This window comes from Lottia gigantea (assembly GCF_000327385.1).
Source record: "Lottia gigantea unplaced genomic scaffold LOTGIsca_17, whole genome shotgun sequence".
NCBI classification, from domain to species: Eukaryota; Metazoa; Mollusca; class Gastropoda; family Lottiidae; genus Lottia; species Lottia gigantea.
In genome coordinates this window covers 1707103-1726551 of record NW_008708133.1, presented here as the reverse complement: position 1 = coordinate 1726551, position 19449 = coordinate 1707103, and the positions used below count along the sequence as shown (strand labels likewise).

The 19449-nt window shown below is 30.8% G+C and overlaps 1 protein-coding gene across 1 annotated transcript in view; it reads right to left on the bottom strand.

Annotated features, from left to right (window-relative positions):
* LOTGIDRAFT_186814 (hypothetical protein) overlaps positions 1-16719 on the bottom strand; it is a 23409-nt gene extending 6690 nt beyond the window's left edge. Inside the window, exons 1-19 of the mRNA XM_009051680.1 lie at positions 16598-16719; positions 15437-15645; positions 14467-14664; positions 13306-13569; positions 10965-11090; positions 9378-9542; positions 5443-5556; positions 4820-5034; positions 4368-4503; positions 3987-4093; positions 3134-3372; positions 2810-2952; positions 2547-2644; positions 2082-2264; positions 1735-1929; positions 1355-1546; positions 875-1088; positions 441-655; positions 1-29 (exon numbers count right to left, since the gene is read on the bottom strand). Of these exons, the coding sequence (XP_009049928.1) occupies positions 1-29; positions 441-655; positions 875-1088; positions 1355-1546; positions 1735-1929; positions 2082-2264; positions 2547-2644; positions 2810-2952; positions 3134-3372; positions 3987-4093; positions 4368-4503; positions 4820-5034; positions 5443-5556; positions 9378-9542; positions 10965-11090; positions 13306-13569; positions 14467-14664; positions 15437-15626 (3023 nt within the window). The 5' untranslated portion in view covers positions 15627-15645; positions 16598-16719. The remainder of the gene's footprint in view (positions 30-440; positions 656-874; positions 1089-1354; positions 1547-1734; positions 1930-2081; positions 2265-2546; positions 2645-2809; positions 2953-3133; positions 3373-3986; positions 4094-4367; positions 4504-4819; positions 5035-5442; positions 5557-9377; positions 9543-10964; positions 11091-13305; positions 13570-14466; positions 14665-15436; positions 15646-16597) is intronic.
* Between the last annotated feature and the right edge of the window lie 2730 nt (positions 16720-19449).

The window sequence follows — 19449 nt, the reverse complement described above, 5'->3', positions numbered from 1 at the left end:
GCAAAACTACCAAATTGTACTATAATTATCTGAAAAAGATAAATTACTTTAAGTGTTTTTTCCTTGAGCACCCTTCTTCAAAGATGAGAATTTAATCACACAAATTCAAATATTTTCTCACCAAAACAACTTCAAATTATCGCAAATCTAAAAGGTGTTTATTGATGAATCTTGTCAATAATTAAAAATATACTACTACACTTTTAATCCGTGGTGGTGCTGGACTGGATAATTCTGGACAGGTTCTGTCTGTTTCAATTCTGCTCTCAAACAGATGGAAATAGATTAGGTCACATTCAAAATTTTCTCATCGATTTACCATTTTTTTTTTAACAGTTCCAACTTGTTTATTGAACGTAATGTTGATTTCATGAATCCAAAACGTGCAGAACTCACCAATCGAGCGACCCCCATACATCATTACATCCTAGATTACCTACCTGAGCTATCATTGTACCTATCCATATAACAATAAATACTGGATTACGTTGTAATCCTGTTACTACATTTCTCTGGCCATGAATTTTTCTTGCATTAACTTCATTAAATAGAGTCATCATGACAAATGTATTGAATATAATAGTAAAATGTTGGGTTGATGGAGCATGAACTGATGTATTTTCTTTCCCATCATCTATTTGAAATAAATCAGGACCTAAAGAATAACAACAAAACTGTGTAGAAGTATATCCTTGATAATAATAAAAATCTTAATCTATAAAAATTGTCTAAACAAATGATGATTATGTTTATAGATCAAATACTTGCTAGGCCCTGTATTTCAATTTTTTTATTTATTGCCTAGACCTCAGTTGTCAAAGATTGAGCTTGTAAATGAAGAAAAGAAGACTTTGTTACAACAAAAGTAACTTACCAGCAAACAGGATAACAAAAATAACGATAAGTTGGTATATGGAGCCACCAATGATATTTTTCCACATGGTGCTAGATATCAAAGCTGTGGTACGTCCATATGGTTTTCTGTCCAATAATTCAGCACTAGGTAATTCTGTAGCCAGGGCAAGAGAAGCTAATGTATCCATAATCAAGTTCACCCATAACATCTGAATAGCTCTCAAAGGACTGTCCTACAAATATATTGCATCTTCCAAGTTACATGTGCTTCCATAAAAGTTGAGCTTTAAGAAACATCTTTATTTAGAAAAATATCAAAATGAAACATACTCAATGATAATAGACATAGATCATAGCTTACTTGATGTGGACAGGACATTAATTACTAGTTTTCTACTATCATTTTAAAATATCTACATGTTTCATAATAAGAGTATTATCACCTCAACAACTTGTAAAATACTAAAAAAGTGATTCAAAATAGAAACAAAAATCTTACATTGATAATGCAGGCACCTAAAAATGCTACCAAAACAGCTACTACATTGACTGTCAATTGAAACTGTAGGAATTTGGCGATGCTATCATAGACATTTCTTCCCCACATAACAGCTTTCACAATACTGGTAAAATTATCATCAGTTAGAATAATATCAGATGCTTCTTTAGCTACATCAGTTCCTGATATACCCTGTGAAAAAAAACCCCACATGATATAGAGGCAGTTTAAACAAATAGACACTGCCATACATCCACTTCCTTTCTTGAGCTTCTTTTTTAAAAAAAACTATAAACTGTATTTGCAGAATAGAGTATACAATACTTATATCTCTTTTACCTCATTCACTTATGTAACTTACAAACTTTTAAAGTTCTTACCATAGCGAAACCAACATCAGCTTTTTTAAGAGCAGGACCATCATTAGTACCATCTCCAGTAACAGCAACTACCTCTCTATTAGTACTCAGTTTACTATCAATAATACCTTTCACCAATACATATTTATCTTGTGGTGAGGACCGAGCCAGAACACGTAGTTTAGGCCAGATTTCATCTAATAAATCTTGACGAACCTGAAAATATGTAGGTAGACATACACCTTTTTTACTGTTCAAATTTCTCATAATGCAACAATTTTGCTTCATTTCTCTTAAATAAATCAGTTACAGTAATGTAAGAACCATTGCACCACAATTATTTCATATTTTTTTAAATGTGATATTACCTCTCCTGAAGACTGATCTCGAATTAATCTGTTAAATTCCTTCCCTTCTAAAACTAGGAAATCTTCTCCTGGTTTTAAGATACCACATTTAGTAGCTATAGATCTAGCAGTATTAACATTGTCACCAGTTACCATACGTACACATATACCTGCTGCTTTACATTTCTTAATAGCATTTGGTACCTACAAATACAATGGTTTATTGTTTTAAGAAAGATGCAACAATATTTTACAATGATATTGACCTAGGTTCGCAAGGAGCTTGTCAACCAATTGAGGAAAGATGACTTATTTAAGGTCATTGGTCTTCACACACCAACTGAGATAAGAACCCACAACCACAATGTGACAAATCGAGTAAAAGGCAAATGTCATGTTAAGATTCCAATTCTCTGACCGAGTGGGCTACAGTCAACCCCAATGGCTGATATATAGGTCAATAATCAAATATAAAGAAATATCTACCTCATCTCTTACTGGATCCTCAATACCAACAACACACAGACATGTTAAACCAGCTATAATATGATTTTCATCTTCCCAATCAGGGTCTGCATCAAAAGCTACTTGATTATTTTCAGCATTACCTGCAACATATTAAAACAGAAAGTCAGTATCAGAACACAGAATAAATACTAAAAATGGATCTTGTTATTGTTGTAGGGAAATGCAAGGGTTTGCCATAAAGTTAACAGTTATTGATAACTGTGATGAATGGATATATTTACCTTTAACATAATCTTTATAAGCTACACAGATAGTACGTAGTCCTTCACTAGCTAGAGGTTCGATAACTTCATGTACCATCTTCTCTTGGTCTTGTACTGTAAATTCTACTGGGTTACCATCCGATCCCAAAATAAAGTCGCACCTAGTCAAATATAAGAAAATTGTTACAAGTTGAAGGTTAACTTCTTTTCAGATCTACTTATTATCTGCAACACAAATATTGCCAGATGCCTACTTTTATTTCCAACAATTCTATTTAATACCTTAAAAAACACTTATCTGAAATTCCTTTGTTTGACACCGATGTAAGTAATGTGACCTACTTTTTAAGAATAATTTCTGAAGCTCCTTTACTAAAGACTCTATAACCATTTTCTATGTTGACAATGGTACTCATAGATTTACGGCTAGAGTTGAATGTATAGACTTTGACCAAGGCTTCTTCTGGCACTTCTTCTCGTATAGATTCATAACTCTGTCCTAACTCAGTTACAAAACCTAACAGTGCACATTCTGTTTTATTTCCAACTTGTTTCGGTAAACCTCCTTCTACATCTGGTGGCTACAATAGTCAATTTCAGTTTAAGATATCTGTATGCAATAATTTATCATATCTAAATCAATATAGGTTCAATAATGAGCCTATAAAGCCCTTGCATTGGGAGTGTAAATTCCTTTTTATTGATTAGATCTTTTTCTGAATAAATTGAAGGTAAATAAATTTGGCTGTAGGTGTTGTATTTTTTAGGATTACAACACACAACACTCGCCTTCCATGATCCTTTTAACTGTGTTTTGTCAAATTTGTCAACCAAAATCAATTAAAATCACTGTTTAAAACATTCCCACAACATAGGTCAATGTTTAACCATGAATATCTCATTCATAGAATAAAACATTTGATTGGTTGACTATTATAATAGAAGAGTGCAAGAGATGCTGAACAATCTGTTAGATCTTTGAGGGCAAGTTGAGTCAAAGAAAATAGAAAGATCATTTTAATCTTGATTGATCAGGTCTGTTATCAATTTTACCCATAGACATAAACCATACAGTAAAACATCTGTTCTTACTCAATCAGAAATTCTAAACATATTGTGTATGTTGATAACATTTCAAGGTTTCTCAGGTATAGCCTACAACAAGCTCACAGAGAAAGAAATGATAGTTACTTACTAAATTTTTGGAAGTATACCCGCTGTTAATTGATATGGATCTGATAATTAGCTGTCCTAGTTTCGGATTAATGTCATTAAATCTTGGTGCTGATGCATGAATTTTCCCTGAAAAATCAATTGGAATCAAAATCAACCTCTGTTTATAATATAATAACATTTTGTTTGGGTATAATAGATTTTGTAAGATCACCACTCCGCACAAAATATTTGACTATTCAATGATTTGATGATGTTCCAAGCACGGCAAGATATTAGGATCATTTGTATACTACAATTGAAATCAATGGTGCTTCAGGGATATGGTCTCACAACATCTATAATATTTTAAAACTATGACTGAAAATAAGCAAAGCAAAATAAGCTAGATGATATATCTTACCTCCTAAGTAACTCTTTACAGCTGTCATTCTGTTAGTTGTTAATGTACCAGTTTTATCTGAACATATAGCTGTAGCATTACCCATAGTTTCACAGGCATCTAAATGTCTCACTAAATTATTATCTTTCATCATTTTCTGTAAAGTAATTTACATGTTTTTATACATATTTTCAATATAAAGTATTAAGAATCACAATCAAATAAGAAATAGTACTACCTTTATCTAAAACAAATTTTGATCAGAAAACATTGTATAGATTTAAATTCTTATGTTAACATGCAAACCTTTGTCCATAGGGCCAATAAAATTAAGAAGACTTTTGTCCGACACTTACTTTTGTAAACTATGTCATAATTCTATCATTTCACACAAGCATTTTTCTAAAAATGATCACTAAAACTAACATTACCCAATAATGATAGATCATGAGAGTTTTTACAGAGTTCCTCACCTTTACAGAATAAGCTAAAGCTAAAGTAACAGCTAATGGTAGACCTTCTGGTACAGCCACAACAAGTACAGTAACACCAATAATAAAATATTTTACAAATAATTCTAAATATCGACCAGTCTTGTCTGATGTCCATTCGTTTTCTTTGATAACAAACTCAGTGATAGAGAATTTAACAATCAAAATAACAACAGTTAATACAGCAATAGCAGTACCTGTAACAAAAACAAAGCAAGTTTCCATTTCATGTCATTTTGAATTTAGGTAAGACTAAAATTTGATATACAATCCAAGAAATATGTCAAAGCAAATAATAAAATAATAATAAATAAGCAAAGAGTTTTCACATAGAACGGTTTGAGTCAAAGCCAAACTTATTCGATATAAGCAACTGCCAATCTTAGCTTCTTTCTGGACACGACCATATTTTTATCATGTGACTAAGTGTCGTGGGCATGCGTAATTTAATTTTCAGGCGAGTTAACAATGCAGGCATTCGCTCAGCGTCTCCACTGCATCTGCCGTATGAATTCGGCGGCGAATAGTTCGCCCAATGTAGGCCTACCGTTGAAAAAAATTCACCCAGTCTGACCTTAGTTTTAAGCTCATCTTGCAAACCTTACCTGCATAACCAATTTGTATAGCTAATCTAGTAAGTTTAGATTGTAGGACTGATTTCTCCTTTCGTCCAGATTTTTTCTCTTCATCTTTGCCTGTTTCTGGAACATCTACCTCTTCTGGTATAGTTGGTGTATTTGTGTTTTTGTTCAAGTCATGTTTGTTGACATGAGAGTTACTGGTATTAGTATTTGGTACAGTTGTATCAATATCTGTTAAAGAAAACAATAATTTATTCATTACATTTTTATATATTCTTAAAGCGACTCGCAAAATATTCCATTTTGACCTGGCTTTCACATAAATTAGTCCAAAATAATTTTGATCTATTGTGAATATGAAATTTGGATAATAATACTTTCTACTTCACAGTGCTGTAAAAATAGTATAAAATCATAAATTTAGGGCTATGTAATTACAATATAAATAGACATAAAAACAAGAATTATTTTTCTATAGCCGGATTTTTCAAGGACATCTGACAGATATCATATACATTTTTTTTCAAAAAGACTTCTATTAACAAGTGAAATCAATTTAAGATTTATAAATGTTGCAGATTAGAAGTGTCATACTTCAGTGTTTATTTACAAAACAGTTTCAACAATGTCAAATAATGAGGTAGGAAATATAGGACAGACAATATTTATATTGATAAATTCTTTAGGACAGAAATAGTACAGAAGTTCAGAATTGGAATTGTGGAGAGGAACTGAGTCATGCACATTAAATAAGGTGAAAAAGAAATACATGTAGAAACACAGTGGTTTACATAGAAGATTGGATGATGATTCTACACTCTCTCCAGTATCCGATTTATTATAAGCCAGTCAGTGCAATAGATAGAATTCTACTGAGACAGAAATATGAACATATTTCTAGGGAAAGGATTTCAAACTAAATACAGAAGGAAAGATTTCAATTCTAGAAAAACAATGGAAGCCCAAAGCCAAAAGAGAACAGTCATGGAAAGAGAAGTAGTTCATTGTAGTAGTTCAGGAATTTCACATACCCACTTTAGTTTCGGCTTCATTCGACAGCACTAGTAAAAACAAAACAAATTCAAAATAACAGTTAAAAATTAAATGTGATTAAAGCATTCACCAATTCTGATACTTGAAGATTTCAAATCAACTAGAATATAATCCAGTATATTCATAGTTTCAATACATCAGGTATTTTTTCTGTTAGAAAACCAAACAGAAAACTTCAAGTATCATAAAAAAGAAAAAGGCATGCGACTGGGTTGAAATAAGGGGGAATTGAAATAATATTACTACATTATCAAAATATCGGACTACAAATTGTTGGAATAATATTATAAAATAAAGAAAAAATTTCAAAAAAATCATTTGAAGTAGAGTGTTCTTATTCTGTGTTTTATTAACAGAAATGTGCCTGTAACTGCTCTGATTCTGATTAAATAAGTTTCACGATGATGATGGATGTTATACTTTGTTTTGCCAGGGAAGTCATCTGACTCATAGAAAAAAATTCTATGTTTGGACTCTTGTGTAGCATGAAATAGGTAACTGACAATGCATGCTTGGAGAGGCATGTATTCTGTTCTCCTGCAATCCTTATTCAGAGAACACACTACTTTAAAAAAAAAATAATTCAATTAAAAATAATTACTTCTAATTCATTATTATAATGTATTCCTCTGAGAATTTTTTCATTTCTCAAATAGTAAGTTCTCCCCTTATTCAACTCTGTCCCTAGCCTGATTCCTTTAAAAGCTCATGAGACTATATTATGATTTATATCTTTATAACTAACTTAGATACAACCAGTTTCAACATTTCCATTTTCAAATTCTAATAGCTTTAATCTTATTTCACATAGCGTTTAAATACAGAAAGAGATGAATTAACTCTGTCTCATAACAAAAACAGATACAACAATGGCAACAATGTAAAGCTATTTATATGAAAGCTAAAACAAACATTTTTTGAAAGTTGAAACTAGAAATATCACATGAGCAGCAGCACAGATTGCAACCTTGTTTTAACTTTTATATTGTAATTATTATTTGGTTAAAATGTTACAGATATAAAAACTCAAGCATAGGCTATGAAAACTTAAGCATAGGCTATGTGCACCATATGATATTTTATTTTGAATAACTATTGAAAATAACCTAATGTTCTGTAGCAATATTTCACAGCAAACATTGGTTATTACTCAATTTATACCACAACAATATCAAAGACAAGTAATATTTGATATTTCAAATTAAACAACAGCAACAAGAAGCTTGATAAACATAATGATTTTGATATTTTGATATCATTATATAGCATTAAATACAAGAAGTCAGGTAGCAATGAAAACTTACATGGTGTATTCTGTCCCAAGGTATTCGGTCTGGGTCCTGAAGGGGTTATAGAGAGAAAAAATACAAGCTGATTAGTATATGTAAAAGCAGAATGAACTGATAAAAAGGACATTAACCACTTTATGTGAAACAAACTATAGTCCTTTCAGAAAATTTATATTGCTGCAAGCACCATGGAGTGTATGGGTTATAATCTTTTTCATGATATTTAAATTCACTTTTGGATTTTGAATATTTTCTAGATTTGAAAAAAAAAAATCAAAAAACATTAATAAAACTAAAATTTAGAGCAAATTAGAAGTAAATAAATAAAACTAAATGTATACTACAAGATATCATTAATGAATGTGTCAGAATATTTCCATGGTGCCAAAGCTGGAGAAGAGAAATATAACAAGAGAACAGGTAGAGAAAGAGAGATGGGTTAGGTAGAGTACATCTGGGTTCTTTCATTGCCAACAAATATTTTTTTTTTAGAAGATTTTTAAATCGAACCCTTGAAGTACAACTTAGAAGGAGCAGCATATAACTGCAGCACGTACAAAAACAACATCAAAAGATAGCAGTAAAATCTTACTGTACCTTTCACAGCAACAAGTTGTACACCTTTCCGATCTTAGCATGTCATAAGACAAAAAATAGATACTTAAAGTATGGTATTTGAGACAAAAAAAGGAAAAGTTTGTTTCACATAATGATTGTAGCAGTTCACTCTACACTCAATTCACTCATAATAAGTATTAATCAATATATGTGCAGAAGGAAAAAAGTATCTGTAAGTATCTATCTAGCCAATAGAAATCTATAATCTAACTAATTCAAGGTGCACTCCAGATATTTGATTTGTGATTTTGTAGATATGCAAAATAATGAAGTGATATGTACGCAGTACAATTTCAGTGAACTTCAAATTATTCATAAAATAATCACTTTGTTTTCTTCTGCACATGTCATCAACAATTTTAGTCAAACTGGGATTTAAATTCATGCATTCACACTGTTGGGGGATTCACACAGAACCAGTGCAATATTCTTAAATATTATTTATTAATAAAACAAGTTATATCATAATCTCTATGTTCCAAGTTAGAAATTTCATTTTGTAAATTAATATGACATTATCTTTTCAACCACATCCAATTCATTACATTTTTTATTTTAAGTTTTTTATAATCAATATTTCAGTAGAATCTCAATCAGTGAGTTCATTAAAAAAAAGAAGATCAATTATCATGCCAAGTTATTGGGTTTAAACACATTAAACACAACAAAATAACATGCAAACATAAACATTCAGCCATAACCCACTCTCAGACTTCAGGATGGTTAACACACAGACTTCCTTCTTTAACAGTACAGACTACTTGATAGCTCACATTCAATACCACTTCATAGTTCAATGATCTTATTATCATGTTTGATAAATTCATAATACCAATCTCTTACTATACCTACTCTTATTGTGAGGTAGTAACTTCGTGCTAATGACAAAGTAACGAAAGCATACACACAGGGCTTATAGGGTGGGAGATCATCTGAATAGTGCTCATCACTAAATTCATTCTATAGCAAAAGCATATCCAGTCCATGAAGATAATTTACCTGTTTCTGAGCCGCTATTTGAGCCTCCTTTAGCCTTCTTTTTCTTGTTTTTCTTTTCTTCCTCTTCATGAGAGGCTCCAAGAAGAGCAAAAATGATTCCAGTTTGAGAATTGGGACCCACAGCAGTGACCAACATTTTACCACTTCCTTCCATAACATGAGTGCCTACAAAAATATTAACATGGACATTAAAAGACAATAAACCCTAGCAGAAATGGCTGTTACTGATAATACTAATTTTTCATATATCACAAAGACAAATAGAGAATAAAAATAGAACCATTTCCCTATCTATTAAATTTTTTCTGCATAGAGTTATCAATCCTATTAGGATGTCAGTGTTATCTGTATGGGAGGCTATCTATAATGATTTTATTCTGCAGACTGTTATTGATCTATATTATTGGGTATATAGTCTTAATGAGTCAATATGACAAAAACTTTTGTACTTTCCACAAGGGAAAGCATGTACTAATTAACTGGAAACACCTGTCATCATTACCTAATGGAAGCTAATATCAAACCATGACATTGAAGCTAATAGGTTGTAATAACAACTGGAATAGTGTTATCCAATAGAGGGAATACAATGGTTATCAGATAAATACATAGATTCTTGCAAAATAGACATGTATCCTTACAAAATATCTATATTTAACATAATTGACAATAGTTAATCTTGAACTGCTGTTTCGTGTTTCAAATCAAATTATCGCAGATTAGCTCAATTTGAAATATAATTCAAATTTGACCATTAGTATGATAAGAGTAAGCTCTGGCAGTTTTGCATGAAATTGTTTCTCATTTTGAAAATGTTGAATATTCAAATTACACTGGGTAAAATATAAGAGTGTCTGTTGAGATCATTATTTACTGAAAATATATTTCACATTTATAATTCACTATCTTATTTCTTTACAATCTTCCTTTCTATACTTTCTAAATGTCAAGTATAGAAATCAATACAGTGGCAGTGCGTGTGGAAATCAGTGGCAACTTACTAAACTGTTAACATATTACATACTACAGCTAAATATAGCCTCCACTTGCCAATCAATGTAAATAACTTAGTTTTAGACAAGTAATTGATTTTTTTTTTTTATTAAGGTCCATTTACAAGTAAATTGTGTATCGTATTGGTAGTAAAATGTCAAAGATAAGAATTAGGACTGGCTTGTATTTATACTGAATATAGCTGATGAAGTACAGGTATTTCGCAATACAGTAATTATAGTAAAAAAACTTTGTCAGTAAAACATGGCGCTGCAATTGACAGACAGTGTCTGATGGCAAATAGAATTAAGGCTACTATTAGCGAAAATTGCTGACAGCTCCTTTATCTATTTCTATGACAAATTCAATTTGATCTATCTGGTACTTTCTCAATATTCAAAGAGAATTACATTTCAAGCTTCAAGTGATCTATGGTCATTCTGTAAATGGATCAGTTTAGGAGACAAGACACTGCAACACTAGTCAATTTCATGAACAAATATGATTTAGTATTAAAACTGTTTAATACATTTTTGTATATACTTGATTCTTTTAACCAAGCAGAAAATTCTATTATGTAAAAACTGCACTTACCTGAGAGCAGGAGAGGATCAGTTGATTCGCCTTTTTTAACATGATCAGATTCTCCAGTGAGTGAACTCTCATCTACCTTGAGATCATTACTCTGTATAACAACACCATCAGCTGGTAGTAAATCACCTGAAATAAGACCAAAGCATCAGGTCATTTACATATCTCTTCTCATAACCAAATCTTAAAGAACTGTTCACATCGAAAACAATATTTTGACATTGTAATACCTCAGATCCTTCCAGAAAGCAGAAAGGCAAATATTTGGGCATGGCATCAATTGTTTCCAATATATACATGTATGTCAGGATTTCATTATAATTTCTGTACATAAACATAACAAAAATTGACTGGCATCATTTAAATATGGTAAAATATGGCCAGATTTGGAGCAATGTGCCATTTCATTTGATTTTGGGTCGTTCATTGTTATATAAATATACCAAAGGTCAGTCTGACTCAAGACTAACAAAGTAAAGCAGAATGTTCACTGATAAAAATCTATTCCTGATTCAAAATATTGGGATGATAGTAATAACAATATAATAATGAGAAAATCTGAGAACTGTATAAATGATGGCCTGGACTACCATCAATTTAATATCTCATATTAGTTATGATGTGATATTGACAACAACTGTCAAACATTATTTAATTAACTGATGAAACCAGAGGAGGCTATCATTCTAGTTAAACAAGTAAGGCTTGTGTATTTAACAACTGTCAAACAAGTCACCATAAATCAAATTAACCAGTCTTTGAAGGTGGTGCAAAATTTTCTGCTCTGTAATCAAAAGATATGTATTAAGAGAACCTCAAACGAAGTTGTAAGTAAGGATGTTTTCTGTTATGATGAATGATGAAATATCACCATACTTCAGTTTATTAAAGTTATTAGTCACTACACAATCTCTTCTCACTAGATCAAAGGGTCAAATAACTGAAATGATTTGTGCTTAATTAGCATCTTTTAAGTGTGATTAATAAAATATAATAATAATATTTAAATACTTTGATTTTGATCAATTTGGTTGAAATTCAAAAGTGGTTTCAATATCTGTGATTAAATGATTAAAGCAAGTATAGAGCAGTACTATCTTAGTGTATAATAATCTTACTGCATTATTTTCCAGGTGTTGAATATTTGTGCCAAAGAGTAACCTTTATTAGCTTGTCATGTACAGCTCAAGCCATTCTTGTCAAATCAATATTTTATCAATATGGAGATAAACATAATTGACTCAGTGGTTCAATATCCAAGTTTTAAGTTTCGGATCATAACAACATATATTTGAATGAATTTGATAGTCTAAATAATTAATTTTTCAGCTCAAAGTTTCATTTTGCCCTGTGAATGACATTTGGTTCTTATTCTGACTAGTGCAATTTAGGACTACATCTCTTTAAACATTTGGCATCCTACTGATATAGTACAGAATTGACTATCACAGCACGTATCATTATAAATGTAGGCGTAGAGCAGAAAAACAATCAAATATAATGAAGTAGAGTATTTGATATAATATAAAAGTCAATATTTCTATACATGAGACAGATTGTTAATGTAATTCTATATGTTATATCATACTATACACTTAAATATCAATCAATACTCAGCACAATCTAATATCTACTTTAACCATTTTTATACTATATTATCTCCCTTGGGCACAACTCTTTTATTTCTGTCTTCTATTGACTATTTCATTAGTCATTTGTCCCACACAAATGATATCTAATATGAACATTATTAAACACATGGTACCAGTTAATTTAAAAACATTATTCACTACTTTTGTATTGATACTTGTAATTACAGATAGCAGTTTATATTAGAGTTTCCAATATTGTTTGTTTATGTGTACAAGGAATCACTGGGACATCCAGAGATCTTCCTCTTTTCTTCATTTTCCTTTCATTTTAAAGGAATCTAACAAGTTTTGATTAATATTGAACATTTGAGAAACTGAGATATTTTTATTTATAAAAAGAAAAGCTCCACAGAACTAAAATTAGATCAGGTAATACTTTGTAATGTAGATTTCATGTGAAAATTATTTGTGAGATATTACTCTAGGGTAGGAAATTTGAACAAGTCAAAATTTTTTCTTTTTAAAAATTAAAGGGGGGTGGGGGTAGGGCGTGTGGGAGAAAATACTGAGTTCCAGAAGAATCATAGAAAGCATTTCTTGAGCATAAAATGTAATGTATATTGACTGCTTCGATAATACAGTTTAGACTTATTTCATAGATGTAGCTGCAAAGAGCTCATCCTGTAATCTCAAAATGTTGGAGGAGATCTGTTTTAGAAACATATTTCCAATATGGACAAAAAAAGCCTTACCATATTTAACTTGGCAAATATCTCCAACAACTATATCTCCAACTGATATTTGTAACACCTCACCACCACGTATTGTTAGAAATTTATGTTCATGTTCTATTTTGTTTTGCAGTCCTCTAAATTGTTTTTCTTTACTCCAATCATTAAAAGCAGTAACTAAGACAACTACAGCTACAGCAACTAAAATAGCTCCACCATCAATCCAACCTGCAGCTTCTTCAAAACTTGACCCATCTTGTTCATCTGCATACTCTTCATCATGACCTGTAATGGAAAGGACAAAACATTCATTCATTTCAAACTTTCAGAACAACCTATCTTTTTTTTTTAGCTAACTTCAGACTAACCTATGATGGATTGCATTGTGGGAGAATTGAATATCTCATTAGCTGATATGATAACGTATCATTTAATATTTAACATCATCAAACTAAAGAAGTTGCAATGGGCATGAGTATTTGTTCATTTAAGGTACATGATATACTTTAAACAAGCAGAAGGTTGCCATATTTGAAACAGTGGAATCTTTTATATACAGAGACTATTTTAAAAAAATACATTTTTATATTGATTAAAAAACAACACTATCTTTCATTAAGAATTTATACATGTATTAGGCTTGGGAAATTGGAAATTACCATCAATAAATCATTTTCGATCTTTTACTATTTTGGTGATATAAAAATTGAGAAAGGACATGGGAATTCTTTAGAATGTGTCTGAAACACTGTTTTCTTTCATGAGAAAGTTCAATGGCTTGCTATAGGCCTGATATGTTTTGGTCATTGATTTGACACATAAGAGTGATTTTGACAGGTTTTCATTAATAATATAAATACACTTATATTGACATAAGATTGACATGTATAGTAATAAATATTCTCCCTGACACTCAATATAAATCAAAGTATAGTATATTTATACAATGTGAATACAATTAAGGAGTGTTTTATGATAGATACCTCTTCCTGAATCTAAAATTTAAAGTAATCACACCAGATAGGATTTTAGCCATAAATAAATAGCTTACCAGGCAAAAATATATAAATATAAATAATTATATAATCACATAAAATAAACAACTGAAGCAATTAAATAATCATATGAAATAAATAAATAATCATATGAAATAAATAAATAATCACATGAAATAAGACTTACCTTGACCTGGATCTGGTGGTGGTTTATAAAAAGATAATCCTAAAGATATTATGGCAGCAACAATTAAAATAATCAATGTAACATCTTGTAAAGCTTCCCAAACTAATCGTAAGAATGATTTGGGTGGTTTTGGAGGTATAACATTAGATCCAAACACGGATATTCTATGTTCTAAATCAGCTGGATTTCCTGATAAACCTACAAATAGAATTTAAATAAAAGATTAAGATAAGTAAGTAAGATAGATAAATCTATGTAATGAATATACAGGTATATTTGGACAATAAAATGTAATATTTCAAACTACGGATCTTACAGAATCAATGGAACAGAAAGAAAATGAGAATTAAAAATGACTAATGTCATGTTATTGAGGTTTATAATTGCTCACCAATGGCAATGTAAAATAATGTTAAATGATATGTTCATGGAATCATTATACTAGTCTTGAAATGAACTAAAATATAAATAGAAACTTATATTGACAGTTGTCTAGATATTTTGTTCACAAATATGTTTATTCTAAATAACATTATATATGAAAACTTGTCCATCCCAGCCATACAGGCTTTACAAGTATAGCTGGCTTTAAATAGACCACTTTTTACTGCTGAAGCAATGAAAGTTATTGTGAATGTCAAAACCATTTTTTTCTTTAAAAATCACCAGAAATGCTTCTATCAATAAAATCAGTTGCTATGGTTACCAGACATTCAAACATCAAATTCAAAATATTACTTCATAGTTTTTCTTTGATGATTGGCAATAAGAATGCATTGTAGCTTAAAATATGTTCTGCTTTCTGAGCAAGTAAAATTACTTTTATTTCCAAATATAAGAAGACACAAAAAATGGCCAGGATTAAAAAATTTTCACTTTTCCAGTGGCCATTGTTAATTTTCTTGGTTCTCAAATTGAGAGAGAAAGAGGAATAAAAATATAAAAAAAGTTCAACTGTATTTAAACTTACCTTCATTTGGAGAAGTATATAGTTTTTTACACATTTCTAAAACCCCATTATATTTTGACTGAATCAAATTGTAGCCCTCGGCTCCCCTATGTTCCATCAACTCTCTGAGTTCCTTTAGGGTCAGCCCATACTCAGCCGGCCGCCCGTCTACCATGTCTCCTGGAGCTGCCATGTTCTTTTCAGTTGCCATCAACTGTACTTATGGCAACCTAAAATAGAAATCAGACATGAAATTTTAAAATAATAAAAAAACTAGTTTTAATAGTGATGAAAAAAGTTTAATGATGTACACTTTCAATTCTTCCATTTTATAAATCCTAAAACATTTTATTTTTTTCATTATGATAATATTGCAATATTTTTAAATATTCTCAGAGATTGTTTGACAGTATTGATAATCTCACCTACTTCTTGACAATTCTGTTGTGGGAGATTTTAGGTGTGTTGAAGATGAAAAACAGAAAGAAATTCTCAACCTAATATGTTGTCAAATTATCCTGTTTTTCCATTAACAAATGACTATTGAAGCCTTGGGTCACATTGTTTAAGAAAATGCAAGCATGAAAATTGCGTATTGCATTCTCTTACAAATTATATTTAATGACAACCAGTAAGTTACTGGATAAAGATATGTGTATGAATGACTACAATTTGGAGTCTTGATTTGCTGAACATTCATAAGATAAAATTTTTCACTCTGTAGTCAGCACTATAATACAGTGTTTGTATCTAAGACATAAATTGAATCTGCAGAATATGTATGGTATAAACACAGGTAGTGATCACACCCAATTTAATACTTAATACATCTGTTATTAAATAAATATCAATATAAACTCTTCTGCAAGCATAATTTTCTCAATGTACAGAACAGCAAGAGATCTAATCAAAACCCAAATGTGACATACTTATCAAAGTGGATTGAAGTAGATAAAATAAGAGTCATAGAGCTGTATAAGTTTAAAGTAATTTTAATACTACAAGCTTAATTTAACAAATGTAGCTTGTCTGTACCTAATATTTACTCTTGTGATTTAACAATAGTATATATCCCATGTAACCATTTTCATTCTAATTCTATGCATTTTTCAATATAACAATTAACAAATTTATATTAAGATATATCAGTCCAAAAATATATAATACATAAAACATTCTTACCAACTATCTAAAAAATAAGTTATAACTCTAGAAATAAACAAAACATAAACCACATTATAATCCCTCTATTGTATATAGTTAATCCCTGTTAACACACCAAGAGAACCTGCATTCATAATGTATACTACCAACTGTGACCATAGTATAAAAATTGTCCAGACTATATGTACTTAAGTATACTAATTGATTATCTAACTACTATTCTTACTTCATTACCACATCTCATTAATATTTCATGTCATATTATCACTAGTGACTCTTCCAATATTTCAAATTTCACTTTGTATTGTCTCTGAAAAGCATATATCACAAATAATTTATTTTAAAAACGTTTGATATCAATCGTCCAGAAATAAATCCAATCACTCAATTTCAACATGGAACACTTCTATACAAATCAAAATATATATTACTACAAATCAACTTATAAGACTTGTCTACAAATCACACCATAACATATGTCACTAATCAAATTAGAAGACTGTCCAACAAATCAAAATCAACCATTTCTGAACACAAATCAACCTTGTGTTGGTTCTTACCAGTAAGATTAGCTTTAATCTATTAATCTAAGAGTTTAATAACCTCAAGAAGACAATCATTTGTTAGAGGTTAAAATATACCTACTAATATATCATGACATAGAACTGCCTACAGACAACCATTAATATCAAATCTAAATGATGTAAGACTAGTGAGTAAGTATTAAAATAAGTCATGAAAGTCCATTATATAGACCATTATCATATATTGCAGGTGTCTTTGAGAATTCACTTCCACAGTTCTAAAAATATCAATCACCATGTGGTATCACATTATAGCCATTACGTAGATTTTATAAACCTAGGACCAAACTTTATATAATCAACATAGTTTGATGAAATATTTGTAATTATTTTTTTTTTAATATAAACATAGTCCAGGTTAATAACCTCTATATATTCAGTATTTGAAATATTAGCATTTTTTGATAAAATTTAGTCTTTCCATTGATAATTGTTAAGTAAATCTGACTCTCAGCTGGCTTTATTGCTGAACACGCTGTGTTTACACTAAGTCTACTGGTACCCAAACAACTTTAGACTCAATCACATTATTTACAACTCTTGATGTACAAGAGTTCCTTTCAATTGGAATTTAACTATTGCGCATATATCAAAAAGAAAAAAAAATGGTATTTCCCTCCTCTGTGAAGCAGTGAACGTAACTGGCATATGCAAAGTTACTTACATCAACGAAAGAAAGCCCAAAAGTTGGCTTTGTTTCTGTTAAAAGATAGCTTGCCAGGCAAGGTAACATACGCCCACTACCAGCTGTCAGAGTGATAACAAAATCTCTAGTGGCTTAATAATAAATTGTCAAATAATCTTAAAATCATCTATAAGTCTAGGCAAAAACCTGAAACAGTTCATCAAGTTATCATGAAATTCAAACATGAACAATGTCTCATCGCTGTACACACAAGGGCAATAACTCGGAAACTGTTAATTCAATTATTACCAATTTTTAACTTGAACGAGATCTCATCATGCATATATCTAGTTTCATCAAGGTTGGATAAAAACTGTAGTCTCTATTGTGCCTGCAATTGTGCTGAATTTGACAAGTTTTTACTAAGTCAAGGGCAATAACTCTGAAACCGTTCATCAAATTATTACAAAATTCGAATTTGTCCAAGATCTCATCAATATATACATGCATACCAAGTTTCATCAAGATCGGATGAAAACTGTAGTCTCCATCGTGCCTACAAGGCAAATTTGACATGTTATTACTAAGTCAAGGGCAATAACTCTGATACCGCTCATCCGATTATTATCAATTTCGAACTTGACCGATATCTCATCAATATATACATGAATACCAAGTTTCATCAAGATCAGATAAAAACTGTAGCCCCTATCGCACCTACAAGAAATGTGAACCGACGGACCGATGGACAGGGGCGACAGCAATATATTTCTACATTTCCATGTGGGCGTATAAAAAACTTTTTTGTGTTTCCACTGAGTAAAGCGAAAGCTGGCTTAAAGCTAGTTTTCATTTGGCCCCCCAAAAACTTGATGAACACTAAAAAAGAGATTTTGGTTCCCAAACCGCGACGATTTGGCAATTTGCTCAGTGGAAACACTAGAAGCTCTTTTTCCCTCTGTGAAGCACAGTTGTGGTTATCAATACTACCTTAGCGGTAGCTAAAAACCATTAGGTGAAGGGGCCACCATAAGTAAAATACTGATCAATTTCCATGAATTATAAACAATGCTTTAAAAAGCAATAAATTTTACCCTCAATTTGTCTCTATAACCTTGTATAATATGATATAAGGTGACTTTCAAGAGTTTATGAGGATGACAAGTGACATTCTGGCAAGTCATCAACCCTTAGGGTAAACCTGCTGCACAATACACACAATTGGCTACCATAAAAAACATATTTAAATTTCAAACTTATTAACATCACATTCAACCTTGGTTAAAAAATAAAGTTCTTTAATTTGAACTAGACTATAAGAAGTATACTGAATATTTGACAGTGGCTGTTTTTGGCAAAATTTAGGTTTGTTTCTTCAGTTTCATATTAAATTTTTCAGGCAAGGTAATATACACCAGTGGCAGCTGTGATTTTAAATAAAAATATTTGACAGTACAGTAACAATCACCAGTATGAAATATTCAACCTTCAGACATACACTTCTTTTGAACTTTTTAAAGTGATACTATATATCCCAAAGTTAAATTATCAAAATCCAGCAAGAATTGAGCCTGTAAGTCTTCATGAGCTGAAGATTGAGAGATTTTTCTGATTTTCAATAGGGTTTACCTTGGAGCGATTACATACACTCACACCAACTT